Source organism: Bombina bombina, chromosome 1 (assembly GCF_027579735.1).
Source record: "Bombina bombina isolate aBomBom1 chromosome 1, aBomBom1.pri, whole genome shotgun sequence".
Taxonomy (NCBI): domain Eukaryota; kingdom Metazoa; phylum Chordata; class Amphibia; order Anura; family Bombinatoridae; genus Bombina; species Bombina bombina.
In genome coordinates, this window is record NC_069499.1 from 1,024,272,522 (window position 1) to 1,024,299,126 (window position 26,605).

Below are 26,605 nucleotides of genomic sequence, written 5' to 3' on the forward strand. Positions count from 1 at the left end.
ATCATATAATCAATTTCATTTTCAGGGAGAGTTTTAATGTATATAGCCCATTTAGTAAAGAAATTCTTTATGTCTTCTGCGTTATCTATAACTGTATCTTTTTGTTCCAATACACACTGTTTTTTCAAACAGTTCTGAATTTCAGAGATACTAGGTATAGAGCGCATTTTCCATTTTTTACAAATAAGGTATCTGGTTGCTAATATAGACATGGATACAATGTTATCATTTGGGTGACACTTATTTGAATTATTGAAACAAAATATAATTTGGAAAAGGGAAAGGGTCATTGGGGATATTTTCAGCACATTATTTAACCAGTGTTCTAGCTTACCCCATACTTTTCTAATTTTTGGACAAAGCCAAAACATGTGTTTAAGATCAGCTGCAGGAAGTAAGCATTTAGGGCATCTGTCAAAATCCGAGTTGTGCAGCCTGTGACCCTTCTCCGGGGTAAAATATGCTCCATGCAGCAGTTTAATGTGTGCCTCCCGCCATGTGGCAGAAAGTGATGTCTTTGCAACTTTAGTTATAGAATATTGTAAAGTTTTGGGTTTCACTATCATCTGACCTAAGATTGAAGACCATGTTGAGGCAAGTTTTACTAGAGTCGAAGTTCCCCTGTCGGTGGCAAGTAAAAGATAGCAGAAAGTAATGGACATCCTATTCACTCTAATGAGTGTAAGCCAACTTTCTAATTTACCCAATGTCCAGGACCATCCTACTTCTCTGATTGTTCCAGAGATAAAATGCCTTATCTGTAAGTAAGCAAAGAAGTCTTTGTTAGGTAAGTTAAATTCCGTTTTGAGTTCTTCAAATGTTTTGATCAATTTACTGTCACCATCTAACAATAAAGATAACTTGTTTAAGCCGTTCTTATGCCATCTGAGAAAAACCTCAGAGTACAACCCAGGTTGGAATCCTGGGTTACCTATTAAAGGTAAATAGTTCGAAATTCTGGGATTAACTGAAAGGAGGTTTGATATCTTCCACCAGGCTTTGATAGGATTAACTATCGTTTTAAATCTCTTGATCTCTGGTGGGATCTCTTTAAGTGGGAGATGTAAAAGAGCTAGAGGAAGATATGGATCACATAAATTTATTTCCAGATGATTATTCAAAGCATAGTCATTGGAGAGAATCCATCCTGTTGCTATCCGGGCCAGAAAACTAAGATTATAGGCTCTAATATCAGGAAGTGCCAAGCCTCCAAACTCACGTGGAAGAGAAAGTTTAGTGCGAGAGATTCGTGCTTTTTTCCCCTGCCAAAGAAATTGACCAATTAAACTGTTTAACAGCCGGACGTCTTTTTCAAAGAGGAATAGCGGAACGTTCTGGAGTATATATAGTAATTTTGGAAGAAGAATCATTTTCCAAATTGCAATTCGACCCGAGATTGATAGTGGTAGACTTTGCCATTGCCTAAGTTTTTCCCTGATTTGACTTATAATTGGAGGTATATTATATTTATAGAGGTCACCAGATTTTACTGGAATAATTATCCCTAGATATTTAAAAGACTCTGTTACTAGTTTAAATGGATTAATGACACAGGAATCGTTCCTCTTATGAATCCATAATATTTCTGATTTAGAGGCATTTATCTTGTATCCCGAGAAAGTACCAAAATGGTCAATTATCTTCAAGAGTCTAGGGATGTTAGTTTTAGTATTAGATATATACAGCAGAACATCATCCGCATATAAGCCAATTTTAATCTCATGTTTCGTGATCTTTATGCCTTCCAAATTTTGTCTTAATGTAATTGCTAATGGTTCAATGGCAATGTCAAAGAGGAGTGGAGAGAGGGGAGATCCTTGACGTGTTCCTCTTTTTAATATAATTGGAGGGGAAACAGATCCGTTGACTAATAGGCTTGTAACAGAGTGGTTATATAAGTTCTCTATAAAATCTGGGAATTTACCATTTATTCCGAACTTAAGCAAAGAAGTGTTAAGATGTTTGAAGGTGACCGAGTCAAACGCTTTTTCTGCGTCGATGGAAAGAATAGCCATGTCCGGTAGATTGTCACTCACCTTTTGAGACTGCAATATTTTTTCGAAGTATTCCAAAGTAACTAGAACTTCCCGAATTTTAGCCGACGAATTTCGTTTGTATAGGAAACCAGCTTGGTCCGGATGAATTATTTTGGGAAGAATAAGCTGTAGTCTAGAAGCTAAGATAGAAGTTAGAATCTTGTAATCTGAGTTAAGTAGGGCTATAGGCCTATAGGAATCCATTTTCGATGGGTCTTTCCCTCCCTTAAGTATAAGGCTAGTGTAGGAGGAAGAAAAAGAAGATGTGACGGAATTGCCGTTAATATAAATATCATTATATAAATTCGTTAAATGAGGGGTAATTTCAGCAGTTAGTATCTTATAAAATTCGTTTGGTAACCCGTCTGGGCCAGCCGCTTTGTTACTGGGGAGTTTGGAAATCATATCTGTAACTTCCTGAACTGAGATAGGAGAATTAAGAATATCAATACACTCCTCTGTTAATGACGGGCTCACGATTTTGTCCCAAAATTCTGCAGATTTATCACTGTCGTATCCTTTACAGGAATATATATCCTGATAGTACTCCACAAATGCAGATGCAATCTCATCTGGATTCGAGGTTCGCTTATCCTTGTTTACAATCTCTTCAATATATGACTGCTTTTTTTCATTCTTAACTAGCCTGGCCAACATCTTTCCAGACTTGTTGCCGAATCTATATAGCTTTGCTTGTAATCTTAAATCTTTTTGTGCTTGTTGGGTCAAAATAAATGTATCTCTTGCTTCTTTAGCTTGTACATATTTGGCCCAGTTTAAAGAGTTTTTCTGCAACAGAAATTTGTTGTATGAATTAGATAATACTTTTTGAATTTCTTTTTCCTTTGACCTCAACTTTTTAGATAGAACTATATTAAAAGCAGTAATTTCGCCTCTGAGAACCGCTTTAGCGGTCTCCCAGAACAAGGCGGGGTGATCTATGTAATCCGAATTGAACCGTAGAAATTCCTCATATTTTGACCTAAGACAGGTTTTAAACTTCATGTCAGGAGCTAAAAAATATGGAAAGTGAAAGCGCAGAACCTTAGATCTTGTTTGTTTAGGCTGTATAGCCAGAGTTATGGGGGCATGGTCTGATAGGAGAATGGGAGCAATGCTCGCCTGAATCCTTAGTGAACCCAATCGCTCATCTGTCAAAAATAAATCAATACGTGAGAGAGTCTTATGTGCTTTTGAGAGACAGGTAAATTCCTGGACATCTGGGTTCTGACTTCTCCATATGTCACGTATTGTTAAATTTTGTTTTATTTTATTAAGCATTTTAAATTCTAAGTTGTCCTTTTTTTGTCTTTTCTGTTTCGTGCTATCTCGAAGTCTGTCTAGCGGGCATTGGGGTGCCATGTTGAAATCCCCACCCAAAATTAAATACCCTTCGGTGTATAGAAGAATTTTCGATTGTAGTTTGTCCCAGAATTCTAAATCAAAGGAATTGGGGCCATAAATATTACATAAAGTATACATTTCTCGAGCGATTCTAACCTTTAATAGAACATATCTTCCACCCGGATCCGGCTCACAGTGCACAACTTCAAGCTGAACCCTTTTCCCTATTAAAATAGCTACCCCCCTTTTTTTCCCGACACTAGGTGAGAAAAATACGTCCCTGACCCAGGAAGCTTTGAGTTTGCGGGATTCTTCCAGGGACAGGTGCGTTTCTTGGATAAATCCAATATCTGTTTGAAATTTTCTTAATTGAGTCAGTATGGTTTTTCGCTTGATAGGGGTAGAGATCCCACCCACATTCCACGAAACTATCTTACATCCTTCCATTTTCTTATAATATTAGTCGGTATGGGGGCAGGGGGAGAGAGGAGAGGGAGAGGGAAAGGGGAAAGAGAAAAAAAAAAAAAACAACAAAAAAAAACAAACAAAAAAAAAAACAAAAAAAAAAACACCCAAACAAACAACCCCAAAATGACAATACAGAAGTCCCCATCCCCAGCTGCTCGGATTCCGGGGAGGGTTCCGAAATTAAATACCACCCAAGTGCGGGAAAACCTCCTGGGGCCCCGCATGGCCCCTTGATGACCCTTATACCTTGTTTCATGCAGGGAGTAACATTTTCTAAAGTAAAAAATAAAAGAGAGAAACGAAAAAAATTGCAACCAGAAGAAACTAAATCTTCTATTATCTATTAACATGTTTATCTAGTTCTTCTGTGAATTTTTCTGCTTCTCTGGCAGACTCAAAAAAATGAACTTCACCATCAACTGTGACCTTCAGTTTTGCCGGATATATTATAGTGGCACGGTATCCCCCCTTAATCAACTTTGTACAAATAGGGGATAGCTCTTTCCTTTTCCCCGCTGTTTCAGCGGAGAAATCTTGAAATAGGAGTATGTTGGCATCCCCCAGGGAGATTGGCTGGTTTTTCCGATAATACTGAAACATAGTGATTTTATCCTGATAATTTAACAGTTTTGCTATAATTGGTCTTGCTCTAGCCTTCCCCCTGCCTTCCTCTACTTGACGCCCTATCCTATGGGCCCTTTCGACCAGTATTAAAGGGTATGAAGGAGGGAGTCCTAGTAATTGCACTAGGGTTTCTGATATGAATTTTCCCAGGTCTTCAGACTGTTTCCCCTCAGGGACTCCTATTATTCTTATATTATTCCGCCTAGAGCGGTTCTCTAGGTCTTCAATTTTGGCTTGCATTTTGGACAGTGTTCTATCTGTGGCTTCTAGTTTGGTTTTATAGGTTGTACTGACATCCTCCAAGTCTGACACTCTTTGTTCTGCTTCTTCAAGCCTATTTGAAAATTGTCGAATTTCATTGGTAAGAGAGAAAATGTCTTGCTTAATCTCAAGCTTCAGAGAGTCAAATCTTGGAGCAAGTGCTTCTGTAATACTAGCTACTAGGATTTGAGTATCTGGTACTTCTTTGTTGTATAGAGGGTTAATAGAAGCTGGGTGAATGTCCACTTGAGTTTCTGTAGTATTTTTATTTTTCCTATCTCTGTGTCTTGCCGCCATGGCTGGTGAGGGAGTCTTAATGTGAGCGTGTAAAAATTTATCCATGTGTTAATTGTGTTCTATACAAGGTGGGGGACAATGCCCCCTACCTGGAAGTGCAAAATGTGGGGGGGAAAAAAAAAAAAAAAAAAAAAAAAAAAAAAAGGGGGGGGGGGGGGGAAGGCCAAGGGAGAGGAAGGTGAAAGTGAATGTGAAGGTATTGAGTGAGGGCGTGTGGGGGGAGGGAAAAAAAAAAAAAAAAAAAAAAAAAAGTGACTTATTGCCTTAGTTTATATTAATTTTGTGAGATTGGATAGGAATTATTTCACGTTTGCAGGCCTTAACAATAATGAACTGGTCTAGTCTGTCCTAAATACAATTTGAGATATCTTGTCTAGTAGCTTTGTTATTTTTCTTTCTGTTTGTTTCCCTTTATGTTTCCTTCTTTTCTCTCTATTTCCTTCCCTTTAAACTCACAGCAATCCTTTCAATTCTCAAACAAGTGCAAGACCTGTATCAAAAAAAACAGGTATTACCTGGGTCTTCAGTACCCCTTAATAGATTTAAGCCCTGTTTTATGTGTATTCTATGTGCCAAATCTACCTATGTCCAGCTTGTTTATACTTTGAACCAAACTACCTTTTTATGTACAATCAAAATTTAACTTGTCCGCTATTACCAAGACTGGATCCCAGTATACCTTTCAGATAGAATAATTCTTATATTTTTAAAATATAATCTAGGAGTCTCGGGATGTACTTTTACTTTAGACTACCAATTCTGCCGTGATGGAGTCCAATTTTATAAATAGTCGTAGGTTAGCTTACCAAAATAAAGTAAATGATTCAAATTCACTTTACACACACTCTAGTTTTTGTGTTTTGAAAGTACCTTTATCTAATTAACTAGGTTGGTAGCTAATGTGTTAGCAGGTTATGTTAGTCAGGGCTTTGGAAATTATACATCATTATTATATTCAGATACGTTTGTCTCTCAGTAAAAGCCAGATCTAGCTAGAGAATACAATTTTAAACAACTTTCCAATTTACTTCTCTTATATAATTTGCTTCATTCGCTTGGTATCCTTTGTTGAATAAGCAGTAATAATGCACTACAGGGAGATAGCTAAAAGCCAATGACAAGAAGCATATATGTACAGATGCCAATCAGTAGTTTCTGAGCCTACATAGGCAGCCTTTTCAACTAAGTAAACAAAGAGAACTAAAACATTAGATAATAGAAATAATTTGAAACGTTATTTAAAATTGCATGCTCTATATGAATCATAAAATAAAAAATGTGGGTTTCATGTCCCTCAATATACCATGCTGTGTAAGAAACAGGCATGCTTTAATAGCACATGTAGATTACTAAGGCCAGAAATGTGTTAAAGGGACAGTCTAGTCCAAAATAAACTTTCATGATAGGGCATGTAATTTTAAACAATTTTCCAATTTAATTTCATCACCAATTTTGCTTTGTTCTCTTGGTATTCTTAATTAAAAGCTAAACCTAGAAGGTTCATATGCTAATTTCTAAGCCCTTAAAGGCTGCCTCTTCTCTCAGGGAATTTTGACAATGTTTCACCACTAGAGGGTGTTAGTTCATGTGTGTCATATAGATAACACTGTGCTCACGCACGTGGAGTTCCTATGAGCCAGCACTGATTGGCTAAAATGCAAGTCTGTCAATAGAACTGAAATAAGGGGGGCAGTTTGCAGAGGCTTAGATACAAGGTAATCACTTAGGTAAAAAGTGTATTTATATAACTGTGTTGGTTATGCAAAACTAGGGAATAGGTAATAAAGGGATTAGTGTTTATTTTGTAGTGGTTAAATGGATATGAAATACATTTTTTTTCTATCATGCATGTGATATAGCAACATCTAAAAACCCCCCAATACTTACATGACAAATATTAAGCTAAATATATTAAACTGATATTAAAACTAATATGTTATGGCTGTGCTCAATTGCACCCTTGTTTCCTGACTGATAAGTACAACAATCACAGCTCTACTAGTTAACAGTAACATGTATTTCAGACTGGAACATTGTTTTAAAATAACAAAAAATTTAAAATTCCACAAAGAACATTTTGGCCATAATATCTCTTAATGTCAGCCAGAAGAAGACACCTGCCCTGGATTGAGATGACACATGAACATTCCTTTCCCATTTCCAGCAGAAAGTATAGGCTCAATAATTCATGAGCTGCTTTTAAAGGGAAAGTAAAGTCAAAATTAAACTTTTTTGTTTCGAACAGAGCGAGCAATTTTAAACAACTTTCCAATTTACTTCTGTTATCAAATTTGCTTTGTTCTCTTGTTATCCGTTGTTGAAGAGTACATCTAGGCAGGCTAATAGGAGCTCAGGAGTGTGCATGTGTCTTTAGAACCCTATGGCAGCAGTGTTTTTCAATACTGTTTCTAGTAGTGTTTACATTGTTGCAAACACTGCTGCCATAGAGTTCTAAAGACACGTGCACACTCCTGAGCTCCTGTGAGCCTGTCTGTATTTTCTCTTTAAAAAATTTATACCAAGAGAAAAAAGCAAATTTGTTAATATAAGTAAATTGGAACGTTCTTTAAAACTGCACACTTTATCTGAATCCTGAAATTTTTATTATGCCTTTACTGTCCCTTTAAAGGGATTTTGGCTTCTTTTTTTCCCCCATGTATTCAAGCTCACAGAGCTGGTGGAGGGGTGTATTGTGTTTGTGAAGAATTCATTTAATGTCATACAAGCCATTGCTGACTCCCTTCTGAGAAGGTGAACGGAACTCAGAGCATATGTGCATATGCTATTTAAACACAGTTATAACATTTGCTAAAAGCATTTTTGCTAATGGAAGTTTATTGGAAAAATGTACCAATTTAAAATTCAAATTCACCCATGCACATTTCAGTTTTAACCTCGTAGCTTTATAGATAGAAGGCATCCATCATCCCAGGCCATTCAAACCTTTAATACAGGGAATATAGGTAGTGTTTGGAGATGGAGAAATTCTCATGGTAGTTTCAGGTCACAACAAATGTTAATTGAAATAGTTGGATGTGGTTGATTAAAGTTAAGGAAAATGATGGGACAAATTACAGATACTCTAAAGAAATCAAACTTTTAAAAAAATGAAACTAACCTGGACCATGTTAGCTGACTTTGCACTTTGTTAAGGTTGGCTGAAAACTAAGTATAGGCTCAGTTTCAAACAACTTTGTTATTTATACCTGACATTTAGGCAATAGGCCAATGCAAGTGACGTGAAGAGGATGAGCACAATCCACACATTGCATTTTTGTGGTCAAATTACAAGTCAATGGTTAATTAAAGGGGCAGTCTACTTGGAAATTATTATTGTTTAAAAAGATAGATAATCCCTCTTTATTACCCATTCACCAGTTTTGCATAACCAACACAGTTATATTAATATACTTATTACCTCTGTGATTACCTTGTAGCTAAACTTCTGCAGAAGAATTCCAACTTATTTCAGTTCTTTTTTTTTTTTTTTTTTTTTAAACTTTTTACAATGTTGCATTTTAGGCAATTAGTGCTGGTTCTTGTGAACTATTATCATTCTCCATGAGAGTGAGCACAATGTTATCTATATGGCAAACATGAACAAGCACTGTCTGGCTGTAGTGCAAGATTGTAAAATACGTTTTAAAAAAGCACTGAGATAAAGGGCTTAGAAACAGGCAATCTTTGAGGTTATAAAGTATACTAATATAACAATGTTGGTTATGAAAAGCTGGGGAATGGGTAGAAAAGGCATGATCTATTTTAAAAATAAATAAAAAAGACTGTCCCTTTAATATTTATCATGCATGTGGTAGTGCTGTGCATGTTACAGTATTCATGTTGGATAGCCTTGATGCCTAATTTATCTTAGATAATAGGGCTTGCACTAAAATAATCCATGTCGGATAATATAGTGCAATGATTAAGTTTGTTTATTTATCTATTTGCTATGCACTTCAATGTAAACTTTACATAAAAGGCTTAAAGGAACAATTTACCCTACTTTTTTCCTATGTAATTTGTTCCCAATGATCCTTTTTATATAAATAGCACATTTGCCTTTATATCAGCATTTGAAATAACTGTTTTTATCTGTGGTATCACTACCTATACTGAAAGTTTCTATATTTAAAGGGATAGGAAAATACAAATTAAACTTTCATTATTCAGATAGGGCATGCAATTTTAAACAACTTTCTAATTTACTTTTATCATCAAATTTGCTTTGTTCTCTTGGTGTTCTTAGTTGAAAGCTAAACTTAGGTAGGCTCATATGCTAATTTCTAAGCCCTTGAAGGTCGCCTCTTATCATAATGGATTTTACAGTTTTTCACAGCTAGAGAGTGTAAGTTCACGCGTTTCATATAAATAACATTGTGCTCATGCACATGGAGTTATATAAGAGTCAGCACTAATTGCCTGAAATGCAAGTCTGTCAAAAGATCTGAGATAAGGAGGCAGTCTGCAGAAGCTTAGATACAAGGTAATAATAGAGGTAAAAAGTATATTTATATAACAGTGTCGGTTATGCAAAACTCTGGAATGGTAAATATAGGGATTATCTATCTTTTTAAACAATAACATTTGTGGTGTTAACTATCCCTTTAAGTATATATGCTCTAAAGAAGCTGTGTAAACATAGTCAACAGAAGAAATTACACTCCCAGTAGGGCTTAGAAGATATAAGTAATAAAATGTAAATTTTGGGGTTGTGGTACACAAACAGAGATAATATAAAGAAGCATGCATACAAACACAAAGTGATAAAATAAAGAGATTTGATTTCCCTGCAAGAACAACCTATTTTAATGGGTGGTAGTTTAAAACAACAAAACCAACTATATAATATACAAAAATAAACTTAAAGAATCAATTTCTCATACATTTTATACTCTGCAGCTCATATAACAAATCATAGGAAACACATTAAGGGAAAACTGTTTCATAGCATACTGTCCCTTTAACACGTACATACATAGACACCTACACACACAAATACACTGATGACCCCTTTTCATTCCCACCCCTTTCATATACCTGATCTTCTTAAAGTGCCATGAAACTGGCTGAGATGAACACGTACAACTGAATATACTTTGTAGTAAATACTGTATGTGGAAAAAAAAGTATTTAAATGAATGCATGAAAGTATATTTAATCATTTATAAAGTTTGCAAACACTACTCACTTTCTAATGCAGCCTTTCACACTGCAAACCACTCACAGCCAATGACAACCCACTTGCTGGTACACAAATGCATGCACTATTGGGTGCTCAGGGGCGAGAGTTTACATTTTAGGGACGCAAGCGTGGGGGGGGGGCAAGCACGCACAAACAGTTGACAAATTGGCTGTAAATTTAGTATGCACGGAAGAGAGAGGTGCATGCAACACATAGAGAATCAGCATCCATTCTCCCCTATGCAAATGAGCAGCCTAGCATCACACACAGCAGGCTAAAGAAGTGTTCTGCCATTACATAATACCTACAGAAAAAAGTTATAAATCTATTTTATGCATGGATATATAAATATATATATATATATATACACACACACACACAATTATTTTTATATAAATTCACTACCTACAAAAAAGTTTTATTAGAAATATGCCTTATACTTATTATAAATATATAGGGCCAGATTACAAGTGGTGCACTATTTAAACCTATCGCTTGAGCAAATACTTTGCTAGAAGTAAGCTTTTTGCATGTGTCGGGTAGTGTGTGTATTACAATTTGAAAGTAAAACTGTGCATGTGAGTGAAAACCGACACCCACTAACCAAATATTGCAATCTCGTTAATTTATTCTTCCCAAATAAGTCAATGGAAAGGGCAGAAGAAAAAAATGCAGAAGAAAAAAAAACTAACACCTCGCATGATAACCCAACAGGAGCTATGAATAGTTCACATTCCAATGTTCTTCACATACAGGATAATGTAATTTTTATTGAATATATATATTTCTCTCTCTCTCTCTCTCTCTCTCTCTATATATATATATATATATATATATAAATAAATAAATATATATATATATATACCTATACCTGTCACATATTTAGATATGTATATGTTGTATATGTTGCGGTTAAAGTCCGATATCCAGGTAATCCTAGGATTACCCAGGTAAAACGCGGACATTACCCAGTGACTGCGGGTAAAGCCTGATGTAAAATCATATATCAGCTTTACCTGGGTAATCCTAGGATTACCCAAATGCTTCTGGATAAAGCTAATCACATCGCTCAAGTCCGATATTTGTTACACCAACAACAAAGTGCACACAGCCAGGAGAACACCACTGAGTAACAGCTTACATTAAAACTAGGAAAAAAATACCTGAAACATTTTTATATGTACTTTGAACAGTATTACTAACACAGTAAGCTGGTCTGAGCGCTGTGATTAGCTTTAGCCAGAAGCGTTTGGGTAAACCTAGGATTACCCGAGAAAAGCCTGATTTATGATCTGTACATCAGGCTTTACCCACAGCCACTGGGTAATGTCCGTTTTACCGGGTAATCCTAGTATTACCTGGATTCGGACTTTACCCTTAACATATATATATACATTATAGCTGTTTGCAGTCAAACACCTTGTCATTTACTATATAGCTTTGCGTTTGGGTAAACCTAGGATTACCCGAGAAAAGCCTGATTTATGATCTGTACATCAGGCTTTACCCACAGCCACTGGGTAATGTCCGTTTTACCGGGTAATCCTAGTATTACCTGGATTCGGACTTTACCCTTAACATATATATATACATTATAGCTGTTTGCAGTCAAACACCTTGTCATTTACTATATAGCTTTGCCTTTTTTAAAATATATATATGAATCATTTTTATCAGATAGTGTTTATATGAGTGTAACTGTAATTTTGAATGTATGTTATGTTTAGTGCAACTACCCTTTTTAGCGCACTACCCTTTATACGGGGATCTCAGTCTCGCTAACTCAACAAGCGTAAAATCTGATTGCACTCTCGAGATCACTTTCAACTTGTAATATGCACGCTATTTCCAACGACCACAAAACACGATATTGCACATGCGCAACAGTTAGCGTGACACTTGTAATCTAGCCCATAGTATTTGGAAAAAATAGGCATATATATGCATATCTGTATATATTTTAATAAATCCACTACCAATTACAATAAAACTTTATGCTGTGTCTTTGCTCTGTGACGATATGAAGCAGTGCACATTATACATCGTGTTCTACTGTGGAAGCTGGCTCATGATGTCACAGACACCCTACCACCAAAGTGTAAGAGCTCACGAAGTGCAGAAACTGCTTCCTGCCTATTGCATTGAGCTAATTGTTCCTACCATATATAGAAAACAATGGGGGGAGTTTGAAGTATAGGAATCAATAACAGAATTTACAGCCTTAAAGGGACAGTAAAGTCAAAATTAAACTTTCATGATTTAGATTCCGAATGCAATTTTAAACAACTTTCCAGTTTACTTCTATTATCTAATTTTCTTGATTCTCTTGGTATCCTTTGTTGAAGGAGCAGCACATCTGGGAGCTAGCTGATGATTGGTGGTTGCATATATATTTCTCGAGCTATGGGCTCACCAAATGTGTTCAGCTAGCTCAAAATAACTTTTTGGGGTTTCATATCCCTTTAAGTTCTCAGCATGTCAGTTCTCTTATCTAGTTGTAGGCAATGGCTACACTGAGAACTTCTAAGTGCTCATTTTGCAATAAAACAAGTTAGTTGTTTGCTGTTTTTATTTAACAAACTGTTTCTTTTTTTTGATTACTTTGATTTGACTTTTTTTTTTAACTAAAGGAGTACTGTTTCATACCCCTATAAGGAAATCTGCTTTACATCTAACAGCAGTTCAAATCAGTCCCATCTGTCTTTGCATGTGCTTCACAATTTTGCCTGAACATGGCAATTACACAGCAGGGCTCCTTTTTCAACAATCAACACCTTGACTTCTGACACAAAACACAGCCACAAGTAGCTACTAAAAATAGCTGTGGACATCCATATTGTGTGAATGACACCTAGGGGTACTTGAACCATTTGGACTGTTTGTGGTATATTTAGCTTAATAATTAATCTTTACATTTCATGTTTTTTTCAAACATAATTCTATGATTAGGTTAGAATATATTGTGTAAACACAGTCTAAAAGCTAAGGCCTGGTTTCCATTGAGGTGGTAAAGTTTGGAAACTGGTGATACCATAACAATTCTCCATAAACTATAATGGAGATAAATGTTTTTATCACCAGTTTCCAAACTTTACCACATCAATGGAAACTAGGCATTAGCTTTTAGACTAGTTTCCATTGAGGTGGTAAAGTTTAGAAACTGGTTGTAACATTAAAAATCACCATAGACTTTAATGGAGCTAGATGATTTTACCGTAAGTTTCCAAACTTTACCACATCAATGGAAACTAGGCATTAGCTTTTAGACTGTGGCCTAGTTTCCATTGAGGTGGTAAAGTTTAGAAACTGGTTGTAACATTAAAAATCACCATAGACTTTAATGGAGCTAGATGATTTTACCGCAAGTTTCCAAACTTTACCGCCTCAATGGAAACTAGGCATTAGCTTTTAGACTGTGGCCTAGTTTCTATTGAGGTGGTAAAGTTTAGAAACTGGTTGTAACATTAAAAATCACCATAGACTTTAATGGAGCTAGATGATTTTACCGTAAGTTTCCAAACTTTACCGCCTCAATGGAAACAAGGCCACAGGGCTGGCAGTGTAAAAAACTAGGTACTGCAGCAAGGTTTGAATTCTGTAGATGTGAAATATGTGGTGCTCGTGGTGGAAGCAAATTCATGACTGTGTATTTAAAGGGCTACTTTTGGCTGTTTATAGTGTGGTGTTCTATTGAAGTGTGAACAGTGCTATGCACAAAAGAGTGCTGCTGTGTCGTCAGCTTCTAGCAACACCACCCAGGACTCTGCTGCTTAGGCATGGATGCAGCGACAAGCTGTCATGTGACAGCAGCAATCAGAACAGCTTCTTTCCCAGCTGTCCTGCCCATAAGTAGTCTCTGCCTGTGTCCCTGGGCCCTGACATGCTCCAAAAGCTGGATTATATTTACATAGTCCATAAGAATGTTTTTATTTGACACTCCATGTCTTTTTAGTCTGTATATCTGCATAAAAATACAATTTGAAATGCAATATACTTTTTAGGAAAATGCTTCAGAGAAATGTTAACACACGTCTTTTGTACTGGGGATGCACTTAAAGGGACAGTAACACGTTACATACAGCTGTCAGATGCTTTACCTAGCGGGGGAGCCCGCTACATAGGCTGACCATATTGCCGCTTTAAAAAGGGACACATATGAAAAATACATATGTCAGGGTTGTTTTCAGGGCTGTTTAAAGAAATGGTTTTGTATAAGAACCCTCACATATGTATTTTTCATATGTGTTCCTTCTTAAAGCGGCAATATGGTCAGCCTACCGCTACATGTAGTTGAATGATGCAATTGGGCTCGCTGTGATTAGACAGTGAGCCCAGGAAGCGCTAGTTAAAAAAACTGCAATGTATAAGAGGATGACTTTACACACAAGGTAAGTATAGTTTTAGAGGCCAAATTAGGCATTTAGAAAAAAAGGTCAATCCTTATGTTACATAAATTCTGCAAATAGTGCAGAATTATGTAATCTGTTAACCAATGTTTACTGTCCCTTTAAATCATGCTCTTCTATCTACAGGATACATGCCCATGTGCTTTTAGTCACTTTTAAAGGGACAACAAACCTTGTAAGACATTACTGTTGTGCAGCTATTAAATAACATATCAGCCAATTTTTACTATTCTTAAAATAAATTAGCATCTGCAAAAGCCAAACTCCACTTACTATTTGCCTTATTTGGAAGAGCGAATCTGGTATTTAGTCTGCAGACAAGCTTAGCCATGGTCATAACATTATTATAAAGTATGCTGTTTTGCAAATGTTAGCAGTTGAAGCCAATTAAGGAAAGATGTGTAGCAGGGTTATCCTTGAAAAGTCAGTAGGGTGCATTTAAATTAATGAAAATTAGAAAATCCTCAGTTTTCAGCACTATATTACATGGAAAGGGAGCCAAAATAAATAATGAAAGTGTATAGCAAAGTTGTTTCATTACACATACAGTAACTAAATATTTGATATAAATTCTCAAGGTGTTTACTGTCCTTTTAAAATTAATTTCTACATATTTCAAATTTGAATTTTATGTCCATTTAAAGGGACAGTCAACACCAGATTTTTTTGTTGTTTAAAAAGATAGATAATCCCTTTATTACCCATTCCCTAGTTTTGCATAACCAACACAGTTATAATAATAATACACTATTTACCTCTGTGATTACCTTGTATCTAAGCCTCTGCAAACTGCCCCCTTATTTCAGTTATTTTGCATTTTAGCCAATCAGTGCTAACTCCTAGGTAACTTCACATGCGTGAGCTCAATGTTATCTATATGACACACATGAACTAACACCCTCTAGTGGTAAAATGCATTCAGATTAGAGGTGGCTTTCAAGGTCTAAGAAATTAGCATATGAGCCTACCTAGGTTTAGCTTTCAACTAAGAATACCAAGAGAACAAAGCAAAATTGGAAAGTTGTTTAAAATGGCATGTCCTATTTGAATCATGAAAGTTTATTTTGGACTTTACAGTCCCTTTAAGAACAGCCTATATATTCCCTCGTACTGGTTGTAGTGGGCAGCCATGTGTACAAAACAAAGAATATAAGTGTATTGCAAAGTTTCAGCATTTAGCCAGTCAGGGGGGTACCCTTGTGAGAGGAGGTGCCACAGGCAGCATACTTGCTTTGCCTAATGGGAAATCTGACTCCCTAATGCTGATATATTACTATTGCTGGTTTTAATGCCAACATGGCATAATCCACATTTCAACACTAAAACATTGCCGTGCAAGTTAATAAGGAATGCAGATGCAGTGCCAGGGTACTCAATTCAGGGTGAAGTGGTGCTTGATGTCTAAGTATGGGAGACATTTCTACAAGAGTATGTGCCAGCGTTGTATTAAAAGTGTACTTGGTTGTAAGGAAAACTAAATTAGTGGGATAAATAAATGCAGATTTGTCAGCTTCTATACCTCTCTTTAGTATTATATGCAATATTTATAATGTTCTACATTATCTATGAATTTATTTTTAACCCCAATCAGTGCTTGGGCAAAGTAAGTATGCTGCCTGGGGCACCTCCTCTCACAAGGGTACCCCCCTGGCTGGCTAAATGATAAAACTTTGCAATACACTTATATTCTGTGTTTTGTACACATGGCTGCCCACTACAACCAACCAGATACTGTTAAATAACTTTCCAATTTACTTTTATCACCAATTTTGCTTTGTTCTCTTGGTATTCTTAGTTGAAAGCTAAACCTAGGTAGGCTCATATGCTAATTTCTTAGACCTTGAAAGCCGCCTCTAATCTGAATGCATTTGACCACTAGAGGATGTTATTTCATGTGTGTCATATAGATAACATTGAGCTCACACGTGTGAAGCTACCTAGGAGTTAGCACTGATTGGCTAAAATGCAAGTTTGTCAAAAGAACTGAAATAAGGGGGCAGTTTGCAGAGGCTTAGATACAAGGTAATCACAGAGGTAAATAGTGTATTATTATAAATGTGTTGGTTATGCAAAACTAGGGAAGTATTCTGAATGATTTGGTTATTGATTATACGGCATGAGTGTTAAGGCGCCTAGGGTTATCTGGTGATAGACTCCATCCTGGTATGTAGTAACGCCGGGGATGTGGCCAAGCAGCTGTTATTGTTATTTGTGTACACAAATATGGTTTATAACAAAATTATTTGTCTTCAGCACTCCTGTTGAAGGGTTAAACATTACTTTGAAACACTTTAATTTAAAAAAAAAACATGATTTTAGTTGCATCCTTTGGCCAAGGATCCAGGGATCATAATCCTTTAAATCATGGTGAAGTAATTGTAATATAGAGGTCCTTACACTATAGTTGCATTGGCATATAAGATAACACGCCTGCTTTTTTCTGTGTATACATTGGCTTTGGAAAAACCTGAAATATGGAACAGCTGAAAAGGGGATGGTGCCCTGACTGATACTATGGGCAAAATGTACTCTCTCTGCAGGCGGACATGTTCACAATATATATATGTTAAGGAACCTAAAGTGAACACCATTCCAGAAAAGGATTCAACTACCACATGGAGATAATTATTAACTACATTAGCCTTCAATATGCTTTTTCCCAATGACGTTTTATACCACTTGCTTTTGTGTAAAAATTGTCCCATGCTCCACAGAGTTCAAAAAGCAAAATCTGTAACATAGGTATTCAAAATACTGCAAATTGTATAAACCAATTGATTTGTAGCTAGTTACAACATAAAAAGCAGGAGTGTCAGCTCACATGACAATGGATATATAGTAATATACCAGTGTTACCTTGGCATGGTTGGCTAAAGCCTGTAGCTATTAGCCTATTTAAAGTATTCTGAACTCATTTTAATTATACACAGGAGCAGTGAACAAAAATGTTTTTAGTTTTCTAATCTAGTGAGTAATTTACCACATGTGGGAAGTACAGACTTTCTGCAGTATTGTTCACTTTTGAGTTTTTATGTTTAAAGGGACTAACTTCACAATTCCCAGGTTGATGATTGCCAGTCAATGTTTGTGTTTTGGTTACAGCATTGTTTGATGGCTTTATGTGAGTTTTACATCATGTCTAGATACAGTGTGAGCAAAACATTGTTAGAGCTTTCAGAGACAGGAGTAAGAGGAGATGCATAGGGACTTGTGAAACAGTGCTGTACACTTTCAGAGCTCTCTGTGTAATAACAGCTGTGTAAAAGGTATGGGTGGAGAAGAATAAAAAGCACAAATGTTTTGGACACATATATTCATACTCTTGGAAGCAGAAAGTGGGATTTATGACAGGAATATTGAAATTTTCCAATATGTCATTTCTCAGAACAACACTGCGTGCACACACTACACACACAGAGCACATTCAATTTTCAGACCCAGTTTTTCCCTTCATATAGCTGTCTGTCCACTGTGTGTCTCTCATCTGTCTCTATGTGCCTCTCCCACTGTGTTCTGAGCCTGTCCTTTGTTCCTCAGTGTGTTATATACTTTTTACTGTTTGACAAGTTACACATTCTTCTCTGTGGAATTTGAGGGCAGGGATGGGTGTCATAATGCCATATATTTCTACCTCCCCCCCCCCCCCATTTAATGTTGTATTTGATAACTTTTTATAGTTATTGTTTTTCCTGGAAGTCCTTAAAAAACCCTGCCCGAAATAAATAATGATTTGGCTCTAGTCATAGTGTTGAAAACCTATCTGGGGATATCAAACACTGCCACAGAGAGATAAATGTACACAGCTTTAAATAGTTTATACTAACATTATGATGGCATCTATTTTTAAAACAACTTTAACCCAAATACTGCAAAAGTGGCAAGTGGTACAATGCGCATGGACTAAAACATTGTCCAATATACTGTGAAGAGGTCCACAGTGTACAGAGGCACAGAGCAATGCAAATAGCTGAGAACACATTGAGCAAAGTGTGCTCTGACATAAAACAATACACAGTGGGGCAAGCAGCAATATAAACAGATGCACACAAATTATATAAATAATTTGTAGAATTAACTCTACAGATTAATATACATACATACACACACAAACATATATATATATATATATATATATATATATATATATATATATATATATATATATATATATATATATATATATAGTCCTATTTCAGATAAAAAAAGTGCTATATATATATATATATATATATATATATATATATATAATTAGAAGATAACCCTTTATTTTATTGCAAGTATATATATATAGTATGTTCAATTTGATTGTGTCAGTGTTAAAGTATGGTATATCTAAATCTCAGTTAGTGCAGTTTGCTCTGTGCCCTACAGCAATGTCTGGCAGATTATAACACATGGTGGCATACTCTATAAATACCACACTCTCGTACCTTCAGCCATGATCTACGATCCCTGTTCTCCTCCTCCTCGCAGGAAACTTTTCCATCCTAACTATAGCACTGCTCATATATATGCACAGTTACCGCACACACCCTGGGGGTGGGACTCTAAGGGCAGGGAGAACTTTACTCACCGGACAAAGTGACACTGTGTACTGAGGCTGGTGTTTAATATATTTACTGCTGAAAAACAACAGCAGTACATTGTCAAGCGCAAAATAAGGTTACACATCATTATAAATAGTTTTACAAAGCATACACGATTGTTTCCAGTTGTATGAACTTTTCATTTCTTGTTCTAACAAACGCAGTTACTTACAAACCCTACACGCCACCACCTATGTTAGTTTATATTACCTGACTGGGGATTAAAACTGTAAATGTAGTAATCTACCACTTACATAATATGTCTGCTTTCTAGTCTACTGTAACCGCTGCGATTATCATGAGGTTCCCTGTGTGTGAGGAGAGCATTCAGGGACACAGCCAAAAAGCTGCAGCCCTATTGGGAGAGGCTGTCAGTTATTTTACAGGTACTAATTCCTCTTTAAATTGCCCCTGGCTACTTTATTTTACCTTCTAAGTTTTTCTTTTCATACAGAAAGAAAGTTGCGTTTTCCTGACATATGCAACCATTTAATTATCTCTATATCTATTTCTAAACTTGTATATGTATAAAAAAGAATATTAAGTTACGAGCCAAGATGAATTACAAATGAGATTTGTTTTTCTAGACACTGTCTAGCTGTTTATCCTGTATGACTTTTACATGCAAAGTAAGTCACATATTACTCATGGTGACACTGTTTCTGTCACATGCAAAAAATGCCTTATCTCATTTAATTCATAAGAAGTAGACAGAAGCTAACTTTGGAACTCATGGGTTTAAATTATAAATATTTTTTTAAAATTAAAATTGTTTCTCTCATATTTCAATAACATATTCAATATTGTTGGATAAAACTTTTCTAATTATGTGCTAGATTACAAGTGGAGCATTGGAATGTGAAATACCTACCTTACACCTAGGTTTAGCGCTCTTGAATGTACATGTGGGGTTTTCGCTTGTGCGCAAACTTTTTACTTTCAACTTATAGGGGTCGATTTATCAAAAGCTTCGCCCTTTGTCCTTCCAAGGTCGATAAAATGAGTGCCATTAAATTGGGTAATAATAACAACTGTTACTATTCAGCTGCCGATTTGGTTAATTCGGAGAGTGAGTGCTGAAAAAGCGCTTTGAGTCCCATTGGGAGAAAGGTGCTATATAAATACTAGTTATTATTATTATTACCTCTTAGGTGGAGAATTTCAATCTTCCCGGACTTATCTGACCAAGGAGATTGACAGCTCCTGCCCGCGTGTGATTGGCTGTGCGCTGGCAGGAGGCGGCGTTGCACAAGAGTGCAAAATAACATATGTACGCCCCTGTCTGCCGCAGCTTGATAAATCAAGCCCATAAAATGAGCGCAATCTGGTGCGCACATATATTCTCCGTCTAGCAATGTTATCGCTTGAGCGGAAGCTCTAATTTGCCCTCCACTCGTAATCTAGCGCTACATGAGTTAGGTAGTTACTTTCCAAATGATCTAAATATTTCTGTATATGTTTGTGTTAGTATCAAAGGAGTGACATAATAAAAAGAGTGGGAAATAAGATATGAATTTCAGAAGTGATATGAATGTTACTTTAACAAAAGAGTGAGATATCATAGGAGTGATCATGTAAAATTCCCATGATAGTCTTAAAAGGGCAGGGAGTAAGGGAGCGAGGTAGATTTTAAGGGGCGGGAGGTTAAGGGGTTTGATAGTCTTATAAGTGCACAGAGCAGTCTTAAAGGGGCAGGAGGTCCAAAAGTCTTCAGAGGGTAGGGGGTTAGTGGGTCAGAAAGCTTTAAAGGGGAAGGTGATACATAAGTCTTAAACAGGCAGGGGTGTGCTGGTGATAGTCTTATAGAGGTAGGGTGTATATAGTCTTAAAGGAACAGGGTTTAGTGTGGGTAAGGGTGTCAGGTTTTGTTAATTTTAAGGGTAGAGGGTAGATAGACTTAAAGGGGCATGTGATCAGTCTTAAAGAGACAGGAGTTAAAGAGATTGGGTAGTCATAAAGGGGCAGGTAGTAGTGGTAGACGGTCCTAAAGAGGCAAATGGTAAGGTAGTCATGGGTATGGGTAGACTGGTAGATAGTGTAAAAAGGGTAGGGTGGAAATAGTATTAAAGGGACATAGGGAAGGGGCTATGGAAGTAAGGGGGTCAGGTTGTCTTAAAGAGGCGGGTAAGGAGTATATAGTATTCAAAGGGCAGAGGATCAAGGGGTGGGCAGTCTTAAATAAACAGGGGTAGATATTCTTAAATGGGTAGGCTGTAAATAATCTTAAATTGGTGGGGGTTAGAAGAGTAAAGGTGGCAGGTAGCCTTAAAGGGCAGGGGTAGTCAGTTTTAAATGGGCAGACAGTCAGGTAGTATTTCCTTGGCAGGGGGTAGAAATTCACGTAATCTTAAAGGAGCAGAGGGTAAAGGGTACAGGTAATCTTAAAGGAACAGGGAGTAGTCTTATAGGGGCAGGGGGCAGGTAGTTTTAAAGAGGCAGGGAGTAAGGTTATGTTAAAAAGTCAGAAGGTAGGCTGGTAAGATAGTCTCAAAGGAATGGAGTAAGGGGGGAAAGTATTCATAATCGGACATTAAACCATTTTTTTCTTTCATGATACAAATAGAGAATACAATTTTAAACGATTTTAAAATGTATGTTTACATTTTATATTACAAAACGGTCACAATGATCTTTGGAACGGGACCTAAAATACAAAAATTACAAAATTCCCATCTTCGCATCAAAACAAAATCCAATTGCACACTGACCGCAGTCCACTCTTTTAAATACTTGGGTATGTTGTTAGACCCCAATCTATCTTTTGGACTCCACATAGAAAAACTTGCCTCTAAACTTTATCCAAAACTAGGTGCCCTGTACAGAAACTTGCCTCAGCCCTACAGTAAAGGAAAAGATTGTACAGCAAATGCTGATGCCTATCTTGGATTATGGGGACGTAGTATACGCACCTTCTCCGCAAACTCACCTTAATAAACTTAATACATTGTATAACTCATTCTGCCGCTTTGTGCTAAACTGTAACTACAGGACCCACCATTGTGACATGCTAAAAGAACTAAACTGGTTGTCGCTGGAATCCAGACGCACCCTCCATCTTTCCTGCCTTGTCTTTAAGAGCCTTTCTGGGAAGCTCCCACCCTACCTGAGCAGAATGCTCTCCCCTGCTATTCCCACCTCCTATAACCTCCGATCCAATACCATCATATTATTTAGTTTGCCTCATTACAAAAAGAAAGCAGCTCGATCCTCCTTTTCCTACAGAGCACCACAATTATGGAATGACCTCCCTCACACTTCACACAACTTCCCGCAGCCTAAAATCCCTTAAGAGATCCCTCTATACATATCTCAAAACAGAATGCTCCTGTCATGGTTGATTAAATATTTCGTACCTGCTCTATGTTAAATGTTTGCATATATTGTGTATTATTATTATTGTTTTTGTATGTTATTGTATCAATGCAATGTTTTGTGATCCCAGGACATACTTGAAAACGAGAGAAATCTCAATGTATCCTTCCTGGTAAAATATTTTATAAATAAAAAAATTATCAAATTTTCTTCATTCTTTTGGTATCCTTTGTTGAATGATAAGCAATGTACTACTGGGAACTAGTTGAACACATAAGGGGAGCCAATGAGAAGAGGCATATATTTGCATCCACCAATCAGCAATTAGCTCCCAGTAGTACATTGCTGCTCCACAGTCTACCTAGTAGACATCACTTTTCAACAGAGGATATCAAGAGAACAAAACAAATTAGATAATAGAAGTTGGAAAGTTGTTTAGAAATTGTTTGCTCTGTCTGAATCAAGAAAAAATAAATTGGGTTTCATATCCCTTTAAGAAGCAGATGATTAAAATGTCATTAAGCCTTAAAGGGTCAGGGAATAATCTTAAAAGGAAAAGGGGACACGTAGACTTAAATGAGCAGGGGGTAGGTGTGTAGAAAGCTTTAAAAGGTCAAGGGTAGGTAATCCTAAAGATAGTATTTATAGTACAAGAGCGGTAGGAGGTAGATAGTTTAAAATGGGCATGAGCAGATAGTCTTGAGGGTCAGGGGTTTATGGCTAGGTAGTCTTTAAAAGGGACAGTCTACTCAAAAATGTTATTGTTTAAAAAGATAGATAATTTCTTTATTACCCATTCCCCAGTTTTGCATAACCAACATTGTTATATAGATACACTTTTTACCTCTGTGATTACCTTGTATCTAAGCATCTTCTGACAGCCCCCTGATCACACAACTATTTATTATCTATTGACTTGCATTTTATCCAATTAATGCAGCGTCTGCCACAAACCACAAGCGTTAGCACAATGTTTTCTATATGGGTCACATGAACTAGCACTCCCCTGTTTTGAAAAGCAAATAATAAAGCATGTGATAAGAAGCTGTCTTGAGTGGCTTAGAAATATGCAGAAATCTAGAGGTTTAAGGGTATAAAGTATATTAATATAACAATGTTGGTTGTGCAAAGCTGGGGAATGGGTAGTAAAGGCGTTATCTATCTTTTTAAACAATAACAATTCTGGTGTAGACTGTCCCTTTAAAGGGACACTCAGGTTAAATTAAATTTTCATGATTCAGATACAGCATGTCATTTTAAACAACTTTCCAATTTACTTCCTTTAAAAAAAATGTGCGCAGTCTTTTATATTTACAATTTTTGAGTCACCAGATCCTACTGAGCATGTGCAAGAATTCACAGACTATACGTATATGCATTTGTGATTGGCTGATTGCTATCACATGGTACAAGGGGAGTGGAAATATACATAACTTTGAAATTTGTTATAAAAAATCTACTACTCATTTGAAGTTCAGACTAAGTGATATTGCATTGTCTTGTTATCTTGCATGTGTTGATTATGCAAATCTAATGTGTTGACTGGTTCTTTAATGGGAAGGGAGTTAGTTTGACTTTATGGGGCAGTGGTTAAGGGGTTGGGTTGTCTTAAAGCAGTGGTTAAAGGGACAAGTGATCAGGTAGCCTTAAAGGGACTGGGGTTAAGTAGTCTTAAAAGGGATAGGGGTAGGGTAAAGAATTTTAAAAATACATGGTATTGTTAGTATTAATAGGGCAGGGAACAGGGAGGTTCATAGTTAAAGGGGATTGGGGTTTTATAGTTTAAAATGTGGAGGGGTTAAGTGGTAGATGTACAATTACTGTGTGTTTCACTGGTCTTAATATTCCTTTTTTGTCTGTCTGGTATCAGGGGGTTACAAATAATACTATGTACCCCTTTCCCCTTAAATACCATCTCCCCTTGAAAACTACCTAATTCTCTACCTAATCCCCTGCCCCTTTAAGACTATCCCTCTACTCCTTTAAGGCTAACTCCTCCTACACATTTAAAACAATTTCCCCCTACTTTTAAAGCATACCTTCCCATGCCCCTTTAAAACTGTATACCCTACCACTTTAAGAACACCTGTTCCTATTAGACTACCTATAGTGTGCCTTATTAATTATGCAAATTTACTGTGTTTACTGGTCCTTTAAGACAACCTGATCTCTTAAACCCTGTGTCTCTTGAAGACTACCTGACCCTCTACCCCTTTAATATTATATACCTCTACTTCTGCCCTTTAAGAGTTCCTGAGCCCCCCTGCCTTTTTAAGTCTAACCTTCTGCCCCTTAAGGACTTAATATTGCCTTTACCCCTATAAGACTATCTTCCCCTACCCTTTTAAGGTTATCTTTCCAATCCATGTAACGCTATTCCCCATGCCCCTTTAAAAATACATACTTTAAATCAATCTATCCCCTTTAGACTATCTACCCCTAACACCTGTAACTTTAAAACTATATATCCCTACCCCTTTAAGATTATGAACTCTTAACTCCCTGCAACTTTTTTTTTTAAATTCAAAAAGCAATTGCATTGTATTTTTTTATTATGTTTGTTTGATTATTCTAATGCATTTAATAGTCCTTTACACGTACCTCTGCACACAATTTGTGCATCTAAAAGATCAATATTTTAAAATAGTTTAATAAAAGGTTTCTGCTATTATTACATACAAATTCTAATTCTAGCAATACATTTAACAGATGCACACAGATGAAAATTTGGACGAATTATCACAAAAAATAAAAAAATTAATTATTTCAAACACTGCTCTTTAATTTTCCTTTGGAATTAATTTGCTACTGAAAATTCTTTCACACACTCTTTTGGGAAATGTCTAAATTGCAGAAAAATCTCTTAATGTTAATGGGGTAAGGATAAGACAAGACAAGAAGTCTGCAAGTTTATTGGCTTACACAGCATTCAATAAGCTAACAAGGATCATTATTGAACTGTGCAAATTTTACACCTATAGAGAAACAGTTTTAAAGGGATATGAAACCCCAAATTTCTACTTCATGATTGAGATAGAGCTTGCAATTTTAATCAACTTTCCAATTTACACCCATAATAATTTTTCTCAGTTCTCCTGGTATCTTTTGTTTAAAAGCAGGGACATATGCTTAGGAGCCGAACATTTCTGGATCACTATATGGAAACTTTTGCAAGAGCACTAGAGGGCAACACTATTTCCTGTCATGTAGTGCTCCAGATGCCTACCTAGGTATCTCTTCAACACAGAATATCATTGGAACCAAGCAAATCTGACAATAGAAGTCAATTGGAAACTTTTTCCAAATGGTATTCTCTGTCTGAATAACAAAAGAAAACTTCTGGGTTTTATAGTGCCTTAACTGCATGAACGAATCAACTCATTTTTTTTTCTTTTTTTTTTTCTAACTTCCTGCAACTTTAAGAATATTTAACCTTGCTCCTTTAAGACTACCTTGACCCCTATCCCTGGAATATTTACATAGTCACTTTTAAAGCAAACTGTTAAAAAAAAAAAGCAACCCAGACCTATTTCATATAAGAAATCCCTTCCCCCCAGATACACCTTTGTAGTTTAGACAAGGCTTTTTGCCTAGTCAAAGGACACTCCCATATAGCATTTGAATGGCATATAATAGGCACACCCTGGTAGACCAGTGACTGGCCATCTCTCTTTGCTTCTCCTCCTGCTGAAAGATGGCTGACCTTGGACAGAGAGACAAAGCCCACATTAGAGAATTTGGCTAAGTATTCTACTTTCTTTTCTTGGGAGAAATTCTATGTGATTCTAATATTTTAGTTATTGCTGTGGAACAAATTGGGGTTAGGGTAGCTAGAGTATGTGTATATATTATATACAGTATATATATATATATATATATATATATATATATATATATATATATATATATACATATATATATCTCATTAGGTTCTTAATAAATTCTTTGCAACAATGGAGACCCTGTCATTGTTTATTTGACTTAACTTAGTTGTAATGGTTTTTACCATAGAATTATATTTAGTTAGTATTTAATTAAAAATACATCATATTTTAAAACCACATACCTGACCCCATAACACCATTGCCC

At 36.3% G+C, this 26,605-nt stretch overlaps 1 protein-coding gene across 1 annotated transcript in view; it reads right to left on the reverse strand.

The window, feature by feature from the left end:
- The window catches only part of TGM2 (transglutaminase 2), a 107,167-nt gene extending 88,031 nt beyond the window's left edge, over positions 1–19,136 (reverse strand). The window contains 1 exon segment of the mRNA XM_053718387.1: positions 19,049–19,136. Within this exon segment, the coding sequence (XP_053574362.1) occupies positions 19,049–19,058 (10 nt within the window). The 5' untranslated portion in view covers positions 19,059–19,136.
- Positions 19,137–26,605: the final 7,469 nt, after the last annotated feature.